Source organism: Sciurus vulgaris (assembly GCF_902686455.1).
Source record: "Sciurus vulgaris genome assembly, chromosome: 8".
NCBI lineage: Eukaryota > Metazoa > Chordata > Mammalia > Rodentia > Sciuridae > Sciurus > Sciurus vulgaris.
In genome coordinates, this window is record NC_136468.1 from 22,501,236 (window position 1) to 22,523,694 (window position 22,459).

The following is a 22,459-nucleotide window of genomic DNA, read 5'->3' on the forward strand; positions in this document are numbered from 1 at the left end:
GAGGGCCCTGCACGGACCTGAAGCTCAGTCCCCACTTAGGCTGAAAATAGTTCATCCGTTACTTCCCCATCTATCCCTCTTCCCTCTCCCAGCCCCAGATTTACGGAGGCTGATAAGGGTCCCGGGCAGGTACAGAAGCCACGAGTCACAGCAGAGAAGCCGAGGATGTGCCTGGGAGGCGGAAGAACTCCTGGCCTCCGATTACTCACCTGTTTCCTAAGGAGTTCAGACCATGGAGGACAAGCTCTGCCTCTTGATGGAGCCGCAGAGAGTGAATGGAGGAGGGGGGGTGGGAGACAGGGAGGAAGAGCCAGCTCTGCACAGGCAGGAGAGGGCCATGGGGAAGACCCTGAGTCCAAGGAGCCAGGAGCCCCACAGATCTGAAGGGTAAAGAGTTGCAGGAGAGGAGACTGCAAAACTGACCCAAGACGCAGGGAACGACAGGACAGGAGGCTTGGGGAAGGTCCTGAAGCGCGATGGCATGTTTCTTGTCACATCCAGGAATGTGCTGGGGAGCCCCTCTTCTCCCTGTTCTGTGCCATCAAGCAACAGATGGAGAAGGGCCCCATCGACGCCATCACGGGCGAGGCCCGCTACTCCCTGAGTGAGGACAAGCTCATCCGGCAGCAGATCGAGTACAGGACCCTGGTGAGCCGCCCTCTCCACCCCGAGGCCGAGGCAGGAAGGAGAGGGTATCAGCAGGAGTCCCCGGTGGTTCTGCAGCCCACGCCTGCCCGCCAGCCAGAGCTGAAATATGACCGTGCCCCAGCCGTGTGATGGGAGGCCAGGTGGCCTCATGCGAGGCCTTTGTCCTAGGAACTTGGGGATGCCCTCTGTCAAGGTCAGGCCCCTCTCCTAAGGGCAGCGGTTGCCCTAGGAGGCAGTGGAGCTCAGTGGTGATATCATGGCTTTTTTCCTTTTCTTTTCTTTTTATTTGTTCTTTTTACATATGCATGACAGTAGAATGAGTTTTGACATATCATACATACATGGAGTATGACTTCCCATTCTTGTGGTTGTACAGGATGTGATCAGATAGAACACTAATCTCCAGGATATATAAAGAACTCTAAAATCTTTGCACCAAATAACCCAGTTAATAAATGGGCAAAGGAACTGAACAAGCACTTCACAGAAGAGCGAATTCAAACGGTCAACCAATATCTGAAAATATGTTCAACATCTCTAGCAGTTAGAGAGATACAAATTAAAACTACACTGAGATTCCATCTCACTCCAGTCAGAATGGCAATTATCAAGAATACAAGTAACAATAAGTGTTGGCGAGATGTGCGCAAAAGGCACACTCATACATTGCTGGTGGGACTGCAAATTGGGGCAGCCATTCTGGAAAGCAGTGTGGAGATTCCTCAGAAAACTTGGAGTAGAACCACCATTTGACCCAGTTGTCCCACTCCTCAGCATATATCCACAGGACTTTAGATGATACTCTAGTGACACAGCCACTATGTCAATGTTTACAGCAGCACAGTTCACAAATAGCTGGGGTATGGAACCAACCTAGGTGCCCTTCAACAGATGAATGGATAAAGGTCGTGACTTTGACATCAGGCAAACCCAGATATGAGCCCTGATTGGGTACGCTGGGGCAAGTCCCTAATCTCTCTTGAGTTATGCTTCTTCATCTGTGAAAAGGGAGTTGTAGAATCTTCTGGAATGGCAATAATAGCAGCAGTGTGGGTTGGAGCTGTGCGGAGGATTGAAGGGAGGGCGGGGAGGCGTGCGCTCCCACTCGCTCAGGCCAGCCCCTCCAGCACAGCTGTTCATCCACCTACTGGCTGCCCCCTGTCCTTCCATGTCCAGGGGGACCCTCAGGCTTTTTTGGAGAAAACCGTGATGTCCCACCAGGTCTTTTTTTCCAAGAAAGAGTAGAGGAAGCCGAAGGAGGAGGAGTATACCAAACATGTTAGCTGTGTTAGCCCGAGTGACACCAAGGAGGATGGCAAAAGAGACAGCCAGTGAAGGGGACAGGGAGTAGATGGAATTAAAATGGAATGGACAGGACACCAGATGAACAGCAGGCCCTGATGGCGGAAGGGAGTGGGTGTAGCGGAGCTGGGAGAGATTGATGTTCAGACACCCCCAGTCGCTCTGAGCCCAGGTGTTGGGGGTGAACCCAGAGGCTGTGGCCAACTGGGGAGATGGTCCCCACCTCTGGACAAAGCCGTCCCTCCTGGCTGGAGGGCTGTGACACATCCACCTACCCCATGCCCACCTTCTGGAGCCCTGGGGTATCCCAAAAGATTTCTGGACAGGTTTGAATCTGAGCATTCAAAGCACAGCCTGCCAGGGAGGCCCCACCATGGCCTGTGCTCCAGAGGAGTTACAGGTGACAGTAAAATGGAAAAGTGTGGGGGGCAGATTTCGTAGTAGAGAAAACCACCTTCGAAAGGCTCCGGCTGCCTCCCCGCCTCCGGCCAGCCTTTCCTCCTGCTCCCCAGTGTGGAACCTGCACAGAGTGGCGATGACGCTCCCCCCTAAGTTGCAGCAGGCTTTGTTCCAGGGGTCAAAGGATCGTTAGCGCACCCAGCTGGTTTCTGGTGACTGACTCAAAGAGAAAGGGAGGAAATTAGAGTGGGTCAGGGCCAAGCATCCATTCAGGTAGAAACCGTGGAGACGCGGAGAGAAAAGGCAGGGAGCAAAGGGGAAAGAAACCGAGCTTGTTTTGCCTGGAGTAGACCGGCTGCAGGGTCCTGGGGGAGGGTGCTCCCCCATGTGGAGGGGCAGCCCCTCTGCTGAGGAGGGAGGGGAAGGGGTACTGTGCCTCCGCAGCAGGCTGGACAGAGTCCAGGTGAGCTGCTCAGATACGAAGAAGGGACCTGGTGGGGTTCTGCAGCAGCTGGAGGACCCCGGGTCCCTTGGGGAACCTTGGATAGGAACCTTGTCCTGGGCAGGAGGGACAAGCACAGAGTGGCTCTGAGAGGCTCATGGGGACACCAAAGTGCACCTCCTAAGTGTTCAATTAGGTTGATGCTCCTGAACTTGAACTAACATGACCCACCCAGGGCCCTCCTTCTGGGAATGCCCCAGGACAGCATCAGTGGTGTCTTGGAGTGCCCAGGGTGCTGGGTGTCCCCTGGGAGCCTGCTAGAGACTAGATGCCCTCCTGGGAGTCCACTGCAGTGCTGGGTGCCCCCTGAGAGCCTGCTGGAGTGATAGATGCCCACCTGGGCGTCCACCATAGTGTTAGGGGCCCACCTGGGGGGCCTGCTGAAGTGCCGGGTGCCCCCAGGGGCTCACTCGATGGCTTCACGCACTCCTGGGAGCATGTGGGAGCCCTGCACAGTACCTGGAATCCTGCTGCAGCGCTGGACGCCACGTGGGAGCCTGCTAGGATGCAGAATCCTAGGCCCCACCGTGGGCCTCCCGGACAGAATCTGTGCCCCGCCCACATGATTCCATCCACGTGCAAGTTCACAGGCATGTCCTCGCCCAGAAAGCCCCAGGCCATCTGTTCAGTGAGTAGCCAGGGAGCTCAGGGGCTGGGTCCTTCGGGAGAGCCGTGGTGACCTGTGGCTCCGGCCAGTGCTTCCTCTCTGGATGGCTAGTTCCTGCCTGAAGCACACAGTGCAGCTGTTCGCTGGAGCCCAGCCTGAACTCTGAGGCAGGAGAGACGCCAGGAGCTCACCCTCAGGTGGCAGCCCCTGCCCTGTGGGAAGAAGCCCGGGAAGAGCCTTGCTACTGCCTGGGGGGACGGAGGGCTGCCCACCACTGGTCCCAAGGGACAGCAAGCAGGGGGCAGCTGGAGCGGCCGGAAGGGTCAGACTGTGTCTGACCGCCAAGCAGGAGGGCGGGCTGCTGGGAGGCCCGAGAAGCAGGGGAGTGGCCGGCAAAGGCACACGTGAACACATGGACACGTGGACACGTGGTGGACAGGTCCCCCACCAGCGTTCCCAGCTTGGCGCATTGAGGCCGAGCATTTGCTTTCATAGATTTAGAGGAATTTTCCTTCTGAGTGGGAGATGTGTGTTCCACTTGAGCTAATGAAAGGCAGGCGTCCAGGCCAGGGATCTGATGGCCACCACATGGAGCACCAAGGGGCTGCAGCCAGAGGGGGCCCCTGGGAAATGGCTCTGGAGAGGGGGCAGGGGGAGGGACAGTTCCCAGCAGGAGAACAGCACGAAGAGGGCGTGGCTCCCAGCCAGAGGGAGAGTCTGCAGCCCCGAATGGCAAGGCCACAGGCAGCACCCCCGGGACACCCTGGCCCCGCTGCCCAGGCCCCGCTGCCCGGCGTCTACACCCCTTCCCATCCCCCCACCATCCCAGGGCCCCGCGGCACCCACCCTAGAGCCCTCCCAGTGCCATCAATGCAGAAAGAGTCCACTGCAAGAAAGGTGGGGTGGGGAACCTCAAACGTCTTAAAGGAAGATTCTAGAACACCTTAAAAAAGAGAAGTTTAGTGAAGGAGAGTGTTAACTTTTCTGACTTGTTCCAAGAAGAGAATGAGACCCCAAGCCAGACAGTGGCCTTCTCTCCTACCCAGATTCAAGTTCAGAGCCAGAAAGGAATCTTAGGTGGTCCTAACCTGTCATCCTTCATCCTTTTTATTTTTCAAGAATACAGTAAGCCTCTTAAAGATTCTTCAGCCTTCCATGGGCCCCAAATTCTCCCCAAGTTGAAGTTTTTAAAGCTTTTGGGACAGGAACCTTAATCCCATTAGCACTGTGTCCCCATATCTGGGAGGGAGCCACGAGAAACACGGAGTGACACAGAGGGATAGGGGTCCAGGGTCTGGCAAGATTGTGCATCTGGCACATTTTGAGACAGGGCCTCACTAAGTTGCTGAGGCTAGCCTCAACCATGTGAGCCTCCTGTCTCAGCCTCCCTAGTAGCTGAGATTACAGGCGTGTGCCCCAGCACCTGGTGAAAAACCAGAATTTTCATGAAGTTTGTCTGACAGGCAGTTAAACATGTAGCTTGCACTCCGGCAGTGACCTTGAGCCTGGGAGTTGTCCTGCTTTTCTGAACAGGAGAGGGCAGCAGGCATGGTGGGGACAAGCCGCTGGGGGTCCCAGAGCTCCTCCTGCTGCCCTCACCCAGGGGCCTCTTCCTGCCAGGTCTTGAGCTGCGTCAGTCCAGACAACGCCAACAGCCCTGAGGTCCCAGTGAAGATCCTCAACTGTGACACCATCACTCAGGTCAAAGAGAAGATTCTGGATGCCATCTTCAAGAATGTGCCCTGTTCCCACCGGCCCAAGGCTGCAGACATGGACCTCGGTGAGTAGGCTGCCCCCTTGGGGGCTGCCCTGTGTCCAGTCCTAGGACCTCCCACTTACCCAGGGCAGCAGCAGCAACACTGGGGCACAGGGGACAGGGGACAGTTGGAGGATGAGGAGGGGCATGGCTGGTCCCTGGGAGCCCGCAGGCCAGGCTGCTGGTGGTCAGTTGGTGATCTATCCTGGCAGGTTATGCTCTGGGGTCATGTGAGTGACCGAGGGCCGGGAGTGGCAGTGTCCTGTCCAAGTAAAGGGGTTTAAAGGCAAAGCCTGCCCGTCTGGTCCCTGTGGCTGAGGCCTGGCGGCTGCCCTGTCACCCCAGGCTCGTGCCCTCTCCTCTGCTGGGTGCCTGTGAGTTTTGCTGAACACCCGCTGCTCCAGAGAGCTGGGCCAGCCCCAGAGAGTGGAGAGGAGGAATAGAGAAGGAAGCGGTGTGACAGCCAGTGGGGGAGCAGGATGACTTTGTATCCAACTGTCCCGTGAATAGACGGCCCCAGGCCTGCCACCGAGGGCCAGCCGTACTTAGGTCCAGCTCTGGCTCGCCTGAGCACTTCACAGGATGCCATCCAGGGGAAATCCCCCTGGGGCACCCCAGGCTCCGAAGAGGCTACTGTGGAAGAGAGTCCAGCATTGTGGGACACCTGGATTTGAGTCCTGGTGCCACTCGGTCCTCCCTGTGTGACCTTGGCAATACTTCTTAACCTCTCTGTGCCTTAATTTCCTTGACTATAAAATGGAGATACTAATACATCTGTCTTGGAGTAAAAGTTCAGTGAGGTGATGCATAGAAAACCTTTTTCATGCAGTGTCTGGCCTACCCCATAAGTACCGGTTGCTGTCACTAATGATGACGCTGATACTGGTAAGGACAGTGGATGTTCCTGTCTGTGGGTGCTAGGCACGAGAGGGCCATGGATTCCTGGCAGCATGGGGTGGGAGGCCGCTGACCACCCATCTGGCCTCTAAGCTGGCTTTGGCTAAGCTGTCCTGCACAGATGGCGTCCGTGCTATTTGCTGAGATCCAGAGGGAATTCTCCTTCCTCCGCTCCGCTCCCCCCAGGTTCTGATTCCCAGAGCTTCTTAGGATCCGGGGTCCTGAGCTTCTCACCTCTCCACTTAACCCTGTCCGCTCTGGCCTGGCTCTTGGCTGGACACGTGCAGCCCTAGGCCCTGTGCTAGGGGAGAAAGCGTGGGTGAGCCCGTGACCCTCCACTGTGGAAGCAGACGTGAGAAGAGAGAGGCGGGTGTGCGCATGTGTCCAGGCACTGGCCCCGGGAGGGCCCTGCGTGCCTGAGTGCACTCGGCCTGTGCTGCCGCCATGAAGACCCCACAGCTTAGGAGGTCGAGGGCCTGCTGAGGAGCCCTGGGCTCCTCTCCCCAAGCAGCTCACGGGTGCTCCCTGGGGGCTTCTGGGGGAGTTAGGTTGAAAAGGCACCAGGCAGCGCCCACCCATCCTTTCGTTTGATCACCTGAGGGGCCGCTCCTCAGGGTCCTCATCTGTACCGTGAGCGGAAGGGTCCCCTGAGGAGGGGCTGAGGGGAAGAGCCGCCCTCAGAACCCGGTCTTCCTGCGGGCAGTGGGTTCGCAGGGGCCACGCTGGAGTGTGGAAGGACACGCGGGCGAGTGGCCCAGCTGGGGGCTCTGGTGACTTCCCACGCGGGGAGCAGCAGGTGGCTCCGCTGTGGCTCAGGGACAGCTTCTCTGCCTTCAGGGAAGGGCAGGGAATGGAGACGCTGCTGGGGACCGTGGTGGCTTGAACACTTGAGGGCGCATCCTTCGGAAAGTCAGGGAGCAGCCCTGCTCTGTCCGCGGGCGTCCTGGAGAGAACTGTGTCCTGGCGGAGGCCGCAGCCCGGGACAGGTCTCCCCTCCGGGAACCTTCCCACACACGGGAGGGCAAGAAGCTGCCGTTAGCTCTGGACGACGGCTCCCTCCCCAGATCTGGGGTGCAGACTCGGCAAAGCAAGACTGTAATGGAAAGACGTAGCACATCCTGCTTCCTGCCATGCACCAGGAGGGCTGCTGGGCCGCCAGGGCCTGCCCGAGGGTGGCTGCTCAGGCCAGAGAAAGGCCACCCACCCTGCTTCCTAGGGTGAACAGTTCAGGGCCAGGCGCTCACCAGGGCCGCTCATGCTTCGGTGCCAGGATCATGGGGTCCGGCTCCCACTGCACAGGCTGCTGTGGCCCCCAGAAGAAGGCCCCAGAGCAGGCTGGCCCCAGGAGAGGCCCCAGAGCAGGGCATCAGGAGCTGGACCTCAGGTTTACCAAGGGCCTCCTCCAAAGTTCCCTTTTCTACCGTGGAAGCCGAGTCTGGAGCTGTCCCAGCAATGGCCTTCTCCTGCCAAAGTCAGTTCACATACAAGGAAAATGGTGCCTTTTCCACGCACTTCCACAGAGGGGAACCAGGTAGGAACCGTTCAATCATCCCATAGAGCATTCAATAGATCACAAGACCTATTCAACACGTGAGTATAAAATAAGCTGCGTATCAGATGATTCTGCCCAACCGTGGGCTAATGTAAGCGTCGTGCACACGTTTCGTGTAAGCTGGGCTGTGCTACAATGTTCACTAGTTTAGGTGTATTAAGTACAGCGTTGACTTACACATTTTCATTTTATGATGGGTTTCTAAGGACATAACACTCATCGTAGTTGAGGAATATCTATAACTGTGGAAGAGAGAGATTTACTTTAAGGAGTTGGCCATACAGTTATAGAGGCTGGCCACCAAAACTATGCAAGGTGAGCCAGCAGGTTGGAGACCCAGGGAACAGCTGAAGGCCACCTCCTGGCAGAATTCCCTGCTGGTCAGTCTTCTGTTCTGTACAGACCTTCAACTGATTGGACAAGGCCCACCCACAGTATGGAGGTTGATCTGTTTTACCCCAAGTGTACTGATTTGAATGTGAATCTCATATACAGACACCATCACAGAAATATCCCCAATAATATATAACTAGATATCTGGACACTTTAGCCAGCCACAAGTGGACAGATGAAGTCTACAGAACCCAAACAGGGCCAGCGTCCACTGCGGTCTGTTGGGGTTTGTGGAAGGATTGATAGTCACAGGTTGAGACAGCACTGGGGTTCTCAAAGCACAGTACCCAGGTGACTGTGTGAGCTCTCCTCCCAGGTCTGTGTCGCTTCCCACCCACAGGTCTCAGGGCAGGGCCTGTGCCACTCATCTCTTCCACAAATGCACCCTAAGGACTTACCCCGTCAAGCTCTCTGACCCATGAGAGATCAAGGTCGTCACTTCTAGGCACAGTAATACAGCAAGGACATTCTTCTGTCCAAGCTAAGAGAGTCTTTGTCTCCTCCTGTTATTCCCCAGAGGAAATAATTGGTGCCATTATAATCCCTGTGCCGATGGAGAATCTGCAGCTCAGAGAGGCACAGTGCCCAGGCCCAGGTCACACAGCAGGATGGAGGAGAGAAAACCATCTCCTCCACAGGCCTTTCTTCTCCCTCTACTACTGCCCATGACCTCCAGAGTTTCCTCTAGTTTAATGCAAATGCTCTCTCAATAGCCCCCGGAACTCCCCCATCCCCTCTCTGTCTTGCGGCTCAGGTCACGCTGAAAGGATATATTTTTTCAAATAAGTAATTCCTGTATGCAATAAAAAGATACACTATCTTCTGAGTGAAATATAAAGAGTTCACAGCAGCTGTCTCCCCCGTTTGCATTTTCCGCTGCACCTGATGGGAAGGACAGATAAAGATAATGGGATTTTTTCTTCTTTTTTATTTCGCCCCCCTCTCTCCCTGGAAGGTGGAAGTGTAACAAATTGGATCGAGAGTGTGTCTGTCCTTTGTGCTGGTGCCTGGAGCAGGGCACGGGCTGCCGGGCAGGAGCTGCTGCAAGAGGTCACAGTAGCAATTTTCTCTTGGTGCCATGCATATGAATGCCAGGGTCACCTTCCCTCCTCCCCCGGCCACCAGCCTCTTTAGCTCTTCTTGGACCCAGGGCACTGCCCGCAGGGACACCAGAGCCTAGTGTTCCAGATTCAAGCAGGTCCAGGGCACTCTGGCCCATCTCACATCAGCTCCACCTCTCCCTCCAAACCCCAACCAGCCCTGCAGGCACCGCCCAGCTTACAGAGACCCGGGGCCTTCATGCAGACCATGTCTGCTTAATTTTAAGCACCAAGTTTCCTGTTTAACCGTTTTATATTTGAGAACATCTCATCACAATGAATTAAACTTACTTTTTTTTTTTAACAAAACTTTTGTAGATGGTCCTTCTCTCCCTCTTCCAGCTGTCTTCTGACTTCTTCTGGTGGTCTCTCTGACCCTCTCGTGGCCTCTCCCAGCTCCCCTATGGCCCGTGTCCCCCGCATTTCCGGGCGGCCAGGTACTGAGGGTGTCGGGGCTCTTGACCCTGTTCCTTTGGCAGCTCACCTGCTGAAGGGCGTGTGGAGCAGTCGAATCATACCCTCCTCAGCCCGTGACTTGGGGTCCTGGGTGTTGGGGTGGAGCAGGCTCCTGGGAGGACAGGCTTGCAGGGCCCCAGTGAGAAAAGCGACAGCCAGGGGTGAAGCCCAGGGCCAGGCTGTGCAGTGGGTCCCCAGGGGGCCCAGGTCCACTCCCTTGGCTCTGACCAACCAGGTAGGGTCTCCTCCCTCCCTTGCCTGTCTGCCTCAGCCCCTGAAGCCTCCTGGGATGGGTCTGGGGATGGACGACCCTAGGAAGAACGGTGTGGGTGCACGTGAGGTGTGCCCGTGACCCCGTGTGTGCGGTACCCGTGTCCACCTGCACACATCCACCATGACGGCCACAGCCCCAGAGACATCAGGGGCCCTGGGGAGGGTTTGCCTCTCAGCATCAGGGCAAGTGGGCAGGGACCCCTCTAGGAGCCAGGCCAGTGTCTCCTCCCAGGGTGGCTGCGGGAGACCCCTTCCCTTCTCTGTGCTGGCCTGCCAGTGCCCACCACACTCCTCACGAACTCGGGGGCATGCTCTGGTGCTCCCACTTCCTCCGGGAGCTACGCAAGACTCCTGGTCCTTCTCGGGTGCTCCCGAGGCTGAACTTGACCCCTCACCGCCTTAGCCAGGCCCTGCCATGCCCTCCGTGAACAGGGCAGCCACCTCCAACAGGGCTCCCTGCGTCCTGCCCTGCGGAGGCCCTCCTCTCCCTCATCTTCTGCCACCCAGGGGCCCTTGGCCCAAGGCTAGGTGCACTGACCTTTCTGGATTCACTTCCTGACCTCTGGGGCCTCTCCGGTTTTCCTTCCACCTTCTCACATGAGGACCCATACTCAAGTGCTGCCTTGGGACCAGTCCACTTGCTCTCTGGCCAGCAGCCCTCCGCCCAGCTGCTGGCACGCTCCTGCCTCTCTCCGTCCTCCGTCCCCCAGCCCCCGGGACTCCTGCCCAGCACCGCCCCATGCCCGGAGCTCTGCAAGGCAAGGCTTTGTCTATTCCAGGTCCTCGTCCAGCTCCGTCTCGTGTCCTGCAGGACCGTGCCGGGTACACTGAGGGCCTGGTAAACTAAATGTGGTTTGGTGAAGGAGCGAAAAAGGGGCTCTGAGGCCTTCCAGACCCAGGTTCCACCATGGTGGCCCCGGAGAAGCCGGCATGGGTCGGGCAGCCGATGTCCCCGTCAGAGGAGGCGTGAGTCAGGAGTCATCCAGGATCCGTGTCCTCATCACTGATTTGGGCATCTCCCAGCATCAGGCGCCTTGGAGGCATCCTTTGGCCCCTCACTGGGCCCCAGGGCAGCCCACACCTTCTGGAAGGCTCAGCACTCAGCCAGAGCATGCCGGCCATGGACCAGGTGGTCTCAGGACCCCTCAGCTCTTCTGAGGTGGCCACCTCAGACTGAGCAAGGTGTGGGCACAAAAAGATGTTCAGTGCTCTTTTTATAAGCTAGTCGGGAGCCTCTGGTGGAGAATGCGGGTCTGAGGAAGGAGGCCTGGGTTCCATTTGTGTCCATTGCTCTTCATCAAAACTAAGCATACGCTGCATCTGTGACGGAGAACTCAGAACAACCTGTGCCATTGCCCAGGGGCCCGAGGCTGACTGGAGCTGCTGTACCCACTGCAGAGGGGACCAGCGTGCTGTCCTTCATATCTCAGGGTGGCAGGCCTGCTCCCCTCAACTGCCCCCACCTGCCCCGGGGTCCTTCCCTCCGGTGGTGGGAGTGAGATTTCATGGACCCCGACACGCCGTACGGGAGACGGGCTGCTCCTCAGATGGGAGAAGCCACTGTTCTGGTCTTTGGTCTCCAACTTGCCTGGTGTCTCCTTGACTCCACAGAGCCCAGTGGCTGGTACCTCTCCCGGAACAAGGTCGGGTGAAGTAGGACAGAGCCTGTCAGAAAGCCGAGCCCACGTTCACGCTTGGGTTTTCTCGAGACAGTCCACAAGGAGCCTGGGAAGAAGGAGGATAGAGCTGGCGTGGGCGAGGGCTTTCAGGAAAGAAAGGGAAGTTGGTTGATGTGGACATGCGTGTGCCGCAGCCAGCGGGGTAGGAGTGGGGACCCCGCAGAGTGAGCATCTGGGAGCAGGTTTCCCTGCTAACCAACTTCGGTTATCCTGTGCCTTCCAGAGATGCCCCCACTGTCCTCCATTTGGGGTTCAGCTGCTCAGCTACCCACGGCCCTTCTCCCCTGCAGGCCCCAGGGGCAGAGCTGCCAGCGCCAGCTGCCTGTCCCCGGGCTCTCCATCATCAAGACTGGACTGGGCTGACACAGGACTTCATTTTTTTTCAACTTCTCTGATATTTCAGAAAAAGGCACATAGCAATTTTTCTGTGTATGGGTAACAAAAATAACAGGCTTAAGAGATCTAAGAGGACAGCCAAGTAGTCCCCTTGATTCCAGCTCACGATCCATGTGTGGGTATTTGGGGAAACAATCCTAACTGTTTGACATGAAAAGACAAAAATTGCTGCCTCCCAGATGCCCTGCCCAAGGCAAGGGGCTGGGCTGGGGTGACAGCAGGACTGGGCAGCCAAAAGGCCCCTCTGTGGACCTCCCATCTGTGACCAAGGGTTGGCCTCTGTAGCAACAATGTCCCACCTGTCCACCACGTGGCCTCCCTGCCCGAGACTCAGCCTGCGGGTGAGCACCGGCCACCCTATCAGTACACCCAGGCACTGTGGAGGAGGGAAGCACATGGCCCCATGAAACCTGCCAGCGGCCTGCGTGGATCCCGAGGTCCCAATGAAGTCCAGTGGAGGCAGCCACCTGCCAGCCGCATGGCCTGGCCACAGCTCAGGTTCAAGTCCAGCCTCCCTCTCGCTTCCCCACACCCCCAGCACCTGGTCAGCCCTAGCTGGTGGGTGCCACACTGCCATGCCTAAGCTGCGTCCACATCCGCCCTCCCCACCCAGACTACCCAGAGCCCGGGACTCCTCTGTGGACCTGTCCAGTGCCCACGAAAGCGGGCTTAGCTGATCAGGGGGCTGAGCAGTGGCCTTGCATGATGGCCTCTAGGTCTGTCTTCCTGATCTCCTTTTCATTTTCCCAGTCATAAAATTAGAGGACTGAGTGGCAGCAATCTAAGCACTCTCGTTTCTGCCAACGGAAGTGCCTGGTCTTATTCCTCAATTCATGTCCCCTTTCAACCCTGGCTGCTAACAGCAGCTCACAGCTCACCTCTGACTCTAGCCTGTTGTCGCCTGCCATGGGGCATAAACTCACAGATGTGAGGTCTTCTTTCTTCTGCTTGGGAAATGTGCCACCATCACACAGTCCTCAGTGCCTCCATTCATTCACTCCTTCACTTAGTCATTCATTGAACAAGTGCTTATTAAGCTCTTCCTATGTCCCATACATGGGATGGCACAGGCTAGTGGTCATCTAGCAGCATTACTTTTATAATCCAAGGACAGTCTGTGTCCCACAGCTACCCTAGAAAGGGCCATCCCCTGCCCTACTTATTTGAATGGGGACATGGAAGCCAACTGACTTGCAGCTGCTTATACAATCACTGGGCATGACTTAGAGCCAGAGTTGCTGAGTATCGTTGTACAGGCTGTGCACTGCACAACTGCTACAACATAGAAGTCCCGCACTGGGATCCAGAATCGGTCACCAACTATCATTGCTCAAGTCCCCAGGCCATGTGACTTGTTCAGATCCCACTGAGATCTGCTACAACTCCACCATCAAGGAGTGCCAGGATGGCTACTAGACTAGAGGCTTAGCCCTGGGCTGGTATCTTCTCCATCTCAACCTAGCAGGTCCATGGCCTCTTCCATGGAGGAGACTCCCGTGGGGCTCAGCTGGTAGGCAAAGGAAATGCAGAATGCCGGCCACCTTCATGGCATGCTCCAGAGACGTCCCTGTGCCCCCCATGCGGCCTCTTCTCTATGCAAGTGGAAAGCCCCTGCCCCATCCCTCAGCCCAGCCTGGTCTGCACCAGAGTTCAGCTGGGGTGGCTGCACCGGCCGCAGCACGCACAGTGGATCTGTGCCTTCTGTACCACGAATGTGGCCAGTAGGGGATCCACAGCTGGCCTTGGCAGGAGGGAAACAAGGCAGGGAATCTGAAAATATGTCTCCGTGGTGTTTGGGAAAAAATCCTTGGCAGGACAGGCAGAGACTGTTGGGTGACTCGGGCAGCACCTACCCGTGCTCTGCACAAGCCTGGGGTTTTCTGCACGTCTCAGCTGCCAGCCAGTGAGCCGGGTCTGGGCTGCCTGGAAACCAAATTTCTGGCTCTCAGCTGGAACACATGTTGCATTTGAATTAAAGAGACTGCTTCTCCCGTTGGGTGCGTGTCATGAGAATGGTGTGTGTGTGTGCCATGCGTGAGAGCTGGCATGCACGTGGATTTCAATGTGTGTTCTTTTCAATATTGGAACGTGCCCTTCTCCATCCGCACAGGATTCATGTTAGGTCGGGTGCTGGGACCTGGTTGATGAGAAGCAGTCCCTTATTTTCCCACGTGTGATCCATCAGTGAGCACATGTGTTGCTGGTGTTAGGGCCCCGGGGAGAAGGGAGGTGTGGGGTGCGTACCTACAACATTGAAATAATTGGGTAGATTACAAGGTTTTATTGTCCACATAAGTTTTGTGGAGGCAGGGTTGTGCTGGGCAGGAGAATGAGTCTCCATGCTTTTGCCTAGTCCCCCTTCCAATGGGAACCCACCCACCTGCCAGCTTTAGAGAACAGGACACACCTGGAACAGGTGTACAGTGACAGACCCTGCAGCATTGATTCCATCAGCTTGTTTACAATCAAGCAAACATGTGGCTCTTGGTGACGACACCACCTTGCCTCTGCTCACTGCTCCGTTAAGCACTTGGTGTGCTGTGAGGTGCTCATTCATTCAAACGATACATACTGAGCATCTCCTCCTTGCGGATGTGGCCCTTACAGCAAACAGTGCAGCGGGGACAGGGGCTGTTGTCCCCATGGTTGTTGGAATTACAGCCATGACTGAAGTCGCCCTCTCTGCACTGAGAACCTCGGTGCCCGTCCTCAGGAGCATGTTGGCCCTTGTCTGACGGAGCGCATCCTGGAGGTGGGCAGGTAGCCACAGAGCAGTCTTCAGGACCCCCAGTAGGGGCCAGAAGGCCTCTCTGAGATGCCACTTCTCCCCCTGCAGAGTGGAGACAAGGAAGCGGGGCAAGAATGATCTTGCAGGATGAAGACATCACCACCAAGATCGAGAACGACTGGAAGAGACTGAACACCCTGGCCCATTACCAGGTGAGGTGCACGTGGATGACAGGAAGTAGACCAGGTAGACAGCATTTCCCTGGAAGTCTCAGGCCTTCAATTACAGGGTCATCCTAAGACTAGGCCCCAAGCCCCAACCCACTTCTTCACCAGCAGTCCATGTCCCCTTGGTGATCCAGAGGAAGCTAATGCCACCCAGCCAGCAACTCTGGCCCCTTTGGAGATAGGATGCTGTCATGCATCCTCTGTGCAGGTGTGGGCCATGTCCCCAAGACAAGGCCCTTCCCTAGAAGTTCCCTGGCCTTGAAGGCAAAGGAAAGGAGGAAGTCCCCAAAGTCCCCGAGCTCTTTAGCAAGGTGCTAATTAGCCCTCAGGACTGAGTTAATCCTGATGTGCCTTTGGTTCCTGGGTGGCAGAGTTTCTGTGCCCAGGCCCTTAGAAGCCCTTTCCCTGTAGGTGCCGGATGGTTCTGTGGTAGCTTTAGTGTCCAAGCAGGTGACGGCCTATAATGCAGTGAACAACTCCACGGTCTCCAGGACCTCGGCGAGTAAATACGGTGAGATCTCGGACGTCCAGGGGAGGCAGGGGTTCCTGAGCAGCTTTGTCGTAGTGGCAGCGCAGCTGGAGGGCAGCTGGCTTCTGGGGTGGGAAGAGGGGATGAGTGGGGCAGGATGGCCAGCAGGGAGGAGAGATGTCGGGCAGAGGCCCAGGGTTCCAGCCAGTAACTGACACACAAGCAGGACCTTCATCCGTGAGCAAAGGGAGGACATGCACCCGTCACCAGAGCCGTGTAGCCCAGAGGACGCCTTTGTGGTACTCATTATCTCCCAACACATCCGTAACAATCCAGTGAATTAAATAATTATTATTTCCCCCTATTATGCAGATTAGTAAATTATTACTCAGATGCAAAGAAGCTAAATGACTGGTAAAGGTCACGCTGTCATTATGCAGTACAGGGACAGGGCAGCCCCCCATCTGAGGCTGTGCGGTGGAGGAGAGATAGTGCTGGATGTAGGGTCGAAACCCCAAAGACGGCACTCTTCTGCCACCACCTCTGAGATTGAGGACCAGCCGCCTGGCCCCAGTGAGCCTCCGTGTCCTCATCAGTAAAACAGAGATCAAAAAAAGTTCAGCTTCACAGGATCGTTCTGGATCCTAAATAGATGAATACAGGGGATGGTGCCTGCACACAGTAGGCCCATCATCCTTAGCACTTGGACACCACGTCTCACAAACACTGGCAAGAGTTTCAGCCAACCAGGGGCAGGGGGAGAACTGGGGGAACTGGAGAGGAGGCCGGAGGCTAGCAGGTGCGGGGGTGGCTCATTAAGGGAGACAGGCGACCTGCTTGAGTGTGATCGGCTCCGCTGAGCACTTCCCGGGACGTGCCTTGAGAACACACGGGAGGGAAGGTGTGAAAGAAGTACCAGCTTATGTTTTAACAAATTGAATAATTGAGGGTTGACTGGAAGGACCACGGGAGGAAGGACACGGGATGGCCTCAGTGGTGGAATTAGCCACAGAGGGTTTCCTGGAGGTGGCAGGAAGACATCTCCGTTTCAGGGCAGGTACAAGGTGGGGCCCGAAGTCAGCACCCGCCAGCTGCAGGAAGGTCAGACAGCACTTGGGCTTGGCTGGGGCGAGGGGTGCTTCAGAGACACTGGACGTAGGGCCGTGTGGCCTCCCACATGTTGGGATGTGGTCCTCACATTGGCAGAAAACATGATCCGGTACACGGGAAGCCCCGACAGCCTCCGCTCACGGACACCCATGATTACCCCCGACCTGGAGAGCGGAGTCAAGATGTGGCATCTGGTGAAGAACCATGAGCATGGGGACCAGAAGGAGGGTGACCGGGGGAGCAAGATGGTCTCTGAGATCTACCTGACACGCCTTCTGGCCACTAAGGTATTGGACATGGGGGCAGTGGGACTAGGAAGGACTTACCCCCTTTGGGAATGTCAGACCTAGCAACACCTAGCAACTGTGCCCATGCCCACTCTGTCATCCACCCCTGCCGGGCACTGCCCACCAGCCCTGGGGTTCTTTCAGCACAGTCTCAGGACCCTGCTCGACCCAGGCCACCCACCAAGACGTCAGTGTTGGCATGCAGTCTGAAGCTCTGCTTCCACCCCTTCTCTGTGCCTTTCTCAAACCAGAGCCACTGACTACATCTATCCCTGTTCTTCCTCCATGTCTTACGGAAGAATCGCTTCTTTTCAGGGTTATCACTTACGGTCACTAGGTACGGAAGCTGGGGCTCCTTCAGCCATTTACCAGGCACCGTTCCTGATTCTGGTCCTGGGGTGTTTCAGCCTACAGTTGCTGTGTTTCTCTCCTGAAGCGGAGCGTTCCTTGGCTCTGCAGGGCCACATGAGTAACTGTCAACTAGCCGGTGTGAATAAGGCCCAAGCAAAACCAGCAGATTGTCTGCTCGCCCAAGTGCATGTCCATTAGCATTTGTGGAAAGTGCTAAAACAGCACTTCCAGAGGGTGGGAAAGGAAGGCCCACTCCGGTCCAACCATCCAGGTCCTGTCCACTTTCCGTGTGTAGGGGATGTTGACAGTTGTCAAAGACAGGCGACGGGGGCCGGGGAGGGGAGGGGGAGAAGATGCAGTGTGTGGACACACCTGGTTTTACCCGGGCAGGGGCGCGGTGCACCATCCCCCGACCCTCTGCAGGGCAGATGCCTCCTCAGAGCTGCGTGGGTGCAGCTGGTCTCCTGTCCCCCTCCCCAGGGCACTCTGCAGAAGTTTGTGGACGACCTCTTCGAGACCATCTTCAGCACGGCCCACCGCGGCTCCGCGCTGCCCCTGGCCATCAAGTACATGTTCGACTTCCTGGATGAGCAGGCGGACAGGCATGGCATTCACGACCCGCACGTGCGCCACACCTGGAAGAGCAACTGGTGAGCGAGGGGAGGTGGGGCCCGTCGGGGCCTGCCCACCTAGCCCCACGTCAGGTCCCCGGGAGCCCAGCCTTCAGAGATGAGCTTCAGCAGCAGGGCCCCATGCTGGCTCATGCTCTGGTCCACCCGTCTTCTCCTGCTGGATTTTTGTGCTCAGTTCTCTCTGGTCAAACCTGTCTGCACATCCTTCTTCCCCGTCAGTCCATGAATATTAACTGAACCGGCTCAGTGAGCAAACACTAATATGCCCGTGTTTCAGCCAGGCCACTTGTACCTCCAGGGAGCCTGGTGCTAGGCTAGACACTGAGGGTGCTGAGGTAAGGTCTGCTGTGTAGACAGACAGAAGCGTGCAGAGAAGATGCCTGTGTGCGCTGGGAGGCAGAGGGGCGGCGGCTCACGGTGATGTGTGAGTGGAGTTCTACAGCAGGCCCCGGTGCCATCAGGCTGAACGGGGCCTGTCCGTGCTATTCTCCATGCTCCACGGACTCCTTTTCTGAGCTCTGGTTGGAAAAGAGACCTGTCCATAACCACCTCATTTTCCCTGGAGATCGCAGGATTCTCTGAGTGCAAACGGCACTCTGGGCATCTCCACAAGGTCCTCCCTCTCCTTTCAACCTACAGCATCCTCTCTTCACTGGGGCGCGGCTCGTGCTTCGGGCTGAAATCGCGAGGTCAGGCATCAGCATGCTGCACACACTGCAGAGCTTTTCCCAGAGTGGGACTCAGTAAATATTGATGAGACGCAGGGCCAGGGTGGCCTCTGGGAGCTCCACCTCGGGCAAGGCTGGCTGACAGTCAGCCCCTTCCATTCCAGAATTGCCTCCCTGGAACTTTGCATGGTCCCTGTTCCAGGTTGTTCTTCCCCAAACCATTCTTCCAAGGCAGTGTGGGCCTGTTGCCTGGCACCCACCACTGCAGGACTGGCAGTGCACGAGCAGCCTGGACCAAGCCAGAGCACGGAGGAGGCAGGAGGCAGGCTGGGGTGCAGAACCTCATTTCCCGTGGCATGGTCTGGCTGCCCACCCGCTGCCCTGGAGAAGTGAGCCCTTTCGGGGAGATGGTAACCCCAGACCAGAGGGCGGTTTGGCCCACTGAACTGGGAGTGAGGTCACGTCCACACTAACATGGTGGGAGAACTTCCATCCTGGGATTTCCCACCCCTTCCCACCAGCAGCACTGGGGGAAACCGTTCCCTTCTCTGCAAGTCCTGCCTCTCCCTTGCCTGCCTCTAGGTCAGAGGTACTTCATTCCCCCAGTCTTCTCGGTACGACTTGGGGAGCAGTCTGAGGGTCCCCAGTCTCCCCCGCCTGCCTTTGTCAGCGAGTCTTCCCACTCCAGTGTCTGCAGCCTTCCGGATGTAACGAGTGCACTGTCCAGATCCCCTCTTGCATATGGCTTGGGCAGGGGAGAGCTGGTCCAAGCACCCGGATGCTGTAGCGTAGAACTCCAGGTCTAGGCAGAGGAAATCCCACGGAGTAGATGGCAGCACCAGGTTCAAGGTCTGCCCTCAAAGGACACTCCCCACAACCCTGGGCAAGAAGCAGTCAGTTGAGATTCATGAGATCTGCAGGTTGACTTGGGTCCGTTGTCCTGACAAAGAAATCGTTCCTTGACTCCTGGCCCAAGGTGTGAGTCAGCCTCTCCCACCCGCTTCCTCCACGTTCCCCACCTTTTCTCTTTTACATAAACCTCCTGCTCATTTAGCCTGAGTGGCTGCAATCAGCCAGAGATTAGTGGCACCACTGATGTTAATAATATGCTAATATTTCATTAGGCAGGAGCCTTGTGGCGCCCCGGCGTCCCCTGTTTGATGTGTCTGTCATCACAACCTGCTTCAGGGAGACCAGTGAGGGGTGAGCCACCAGAGCAGCCCAGAGTCCCTGTCCTGGGTGGGCCTTCTGGAAAGCTGTGGAAGGGAGACTGTCAGCTGGGAAGCCAGGAGTGCCTCATTCCAGGGCTCGCAGCCCAGCGGTCAGGCTGGGTGGCGACAACGACCCCTCCTTCACCTGTGTGCCCTGGCTCTCTGAGCTGCCCTGGCTGCCAACCCTTCTTTCCTGTTCTGGATTTCTAATGACAAAGTATATGCCATGAGACGTTGTCGGACCTTGGTGTGCCTGCCCACGCCTGTGCTGCACCCTTTGGAGGGACTCAGTTGATACTTGTGAATAGGTTGGCAGTCTCGGATGTCAGGTCCTACTCCATTTACACTCTTGTCATCTCTGCAGACCCGCCGCTGCAGAGGCATGTATAGAAACATTGTACTCCTGTACCGAGATGATGTCATTCAGAGAGTTCAGGTTCTAAGAGGCAAGCCACACACACGCGAGCACTGTGACTCTCACCAACAGTGAGAGCAGCCACCGAAACCACAATAAAGCTCAGGGAGAGTGGCAGGCGGAGAGGTGGGAGCAGAGGGAGAGGAATAGGCAGCTCCCTGCTGGGTGCATCCCAGCCTCCTCCCCTCATCTCAGCAAGCTGGTGAGAAGCCACACCGGGCTGGCCCGGGCCACAGCAGGGAAAGCTTCTGCGCATCTCCAGGCCCCTCTCGCAGCACACAGTGACTTCAGTGCCCGACCACACCATGCAGTTTTCTCCCCTCTGTGTCTGTCTGTGCTGCCTGCTCCTGTAGCCTGTCCCGCCCCTCCTCCAGGCCTCACCCAGATAGGGAACACCTATGCACACTTCTGAAACCCCGACCATCATGCATCACCTCTGCAAAGGCTTTGTGGACACTGCCCTCTGGGTGTGCCCCCTAAGTCCTCACTGACCCCTTTACATTGTGCAATTCTGGCACCAAGTTCCCAGCATGCACCTGGTTGCACACCTGTCTTCCCCCCACACCCACCGGCCACGGGCTTCTTGAGGATGCCGATGTGTGGTTCATCATGGTATCCTCTGCAGCTGGCATGGTTCCTGGCAGGCAGCAGGTGCTATCTGGAAGTGGGCAGGGATACATTGGGACAGATAAGGGGCTGAATGTGCCATGAAGAAACACTGAGCTGCACTTGCAGGTAGCCCCAGGACCTTCACGGGCAGGAAGCAGCCAATCAGACCAGGCTGGGAGGAAGGGTGTGGTTTCTGCCAAGTCATCCAGTCCATGGCAGAGGGTCAGGCACGAAGCCTAGGTTCCAGGTGATCCAGATCTTGCCAACTGGATGTTCTCTTAAGCAGACAGTGGAATGGAGTTGAAATCCCACTTTCTAGCACACATCATGGCTGCTCTTATGCCAAAGGGAAGATCGGGGTCCTGCATCACAGCTGGGTAACAAGCTGTCCCCAGTACCTTTTAGTATTGCAGCTGTGCACGAATGATTCACCTGCTCCTCTGCAGCTTCCTGTGCAGTGGACAGGACCCAGGAGAGCAGCCCCACATCCCATCCCTGGCACATCCCATCTCTGGCCTGGAGAAGACTCTTGAGTGCCAGGAGTTCCCTAGCCACCTCTCATTCTCCAGAGAACCCTCTGGCCATGCCACAGCTCGCTGTCCGTTACCCCTGACTCTCTGCCTCTTCCTTCCACACAGCCTGCCCCTGCGGTTTTGGGTCAACATGATCAAGAACCCACAGTTCGTGTTTGACATCCATAAGAACAGCATCACGGATGCCTGCCTCTCTGTGGTGGCCCAGACCTTCATGGACTCCTGCTCCACATCGGAGCACCGACTGGGCAAGGACTCGCCCTCCAATAAGCTGCTTTATGCCAAGGACATCCCCAGCTACAAGAACTGGGTGGAGAGGTGAGTGTCGAAGCCAGGCAGCCGAGCGAGGGCCCCTGGCTAGAAGAGACAGCCCAGAGAAGGCCCTCCCCAACACCAGGCTGGCACCTCGCAGGGCTGGTCCTGCAGACTGGCAGCCATGCTCCACGTCCCCAGTGATGTTGCCCACTGGACAAGAACTGGGGAACTCGGCTAGGACTTGCCTCCATGCTGTGCTGCTCTGTTTGGAAGGCCGTGGCTGTCAGTGACTCCCCAGTCCCTATATACATGCATGCTGTGCACACACACATGCCAAATAGGCACAACACATGCCATACACATGCCCAATCATACACCACCCATACATGCATACATGCATGCCATACACACATACATGCACATGCATTGAGCATAATCTATACATGGATGCCATACACACATACATGCCATATGTACAACCATACACACATATAAATGCCATACATACACACATGCCATACATAATCCATTCTGTACATGCATTCTGTACATACATATCTACATGCAGACACACATGTGGTGCATTTGTCTATACATACATGCTCTACCCACCTGTACATAGTGCTGTACATACATGCATACAGGCCTCACACGCACACACACTGTGATCATAATACTGCAAGGTGCCCAGTAATGTCTCGCCACAGGAAGGCTGGAGGCTTCCACCCGTCCCTCCTATCCATCTGGCAATTCTTCCGAGTTTCAGTGGGCATGGTAACCCCACCCTCTGGACAGCCTTCACTGTCCTGGCCCCTTCACTATCACATGACCAGCTCTTTGTACCCTGGGTGCATCATCTCAGCCATCACACCCCTCCCAGTCACTGTGTCTGGCAGCACTGCTGTGACACAGACCCACCTGTCAGCTGCAGATCCTGGCTCTCTGTCACTGCCAGCTCCTGGTAAAGGATGTAACGGTTCGCCTGTGCCGCGTCAGCTCCATAT

At 56.6% G+C, this 22,459-nt stretch overlaps 1 protein-coding gene across 2 annotated transcripts in view; it reads left to right on the forward strand.

Moving 5' to 3' along the window:
• PLXNA4 (plexin A4) overlaps positions 1-22,459 on the forward strand; it is a 422,599-nt gene that overhangs the window by 389,263 nt on the left and 10,877 nt on the right. For both annotated transcript variants that reach the window (XM_079150155.1, XM_079150154.1), the window contains 7 exons: positions 502-648; positions 5,079-5,238; positions 14,797-14,900; positions 15,327-15,426; positions 16,591-16,781; positions 17,613-17,782; positions 21,306-21,518. In XM_079150155.1, coding sequence (XP_079006281.1) covers positions 502-648; positions 5,079-5,238; positions 14,797-14,900; positions 15,327-15,426; positions 16,591-16,781; positions 17,613-17,782; positions 21,306-21,518 — 1,085 coding nt within the window. The remainder of the gene's footprint in view (positions 1-501; positions 649-5,078; positions 5,239-14,796; positions 14,901-15,326; positions 15,427-16,590; positions 16,782-17,612; positions 17,783-21,305; positions 21,519-22,459) is intronic.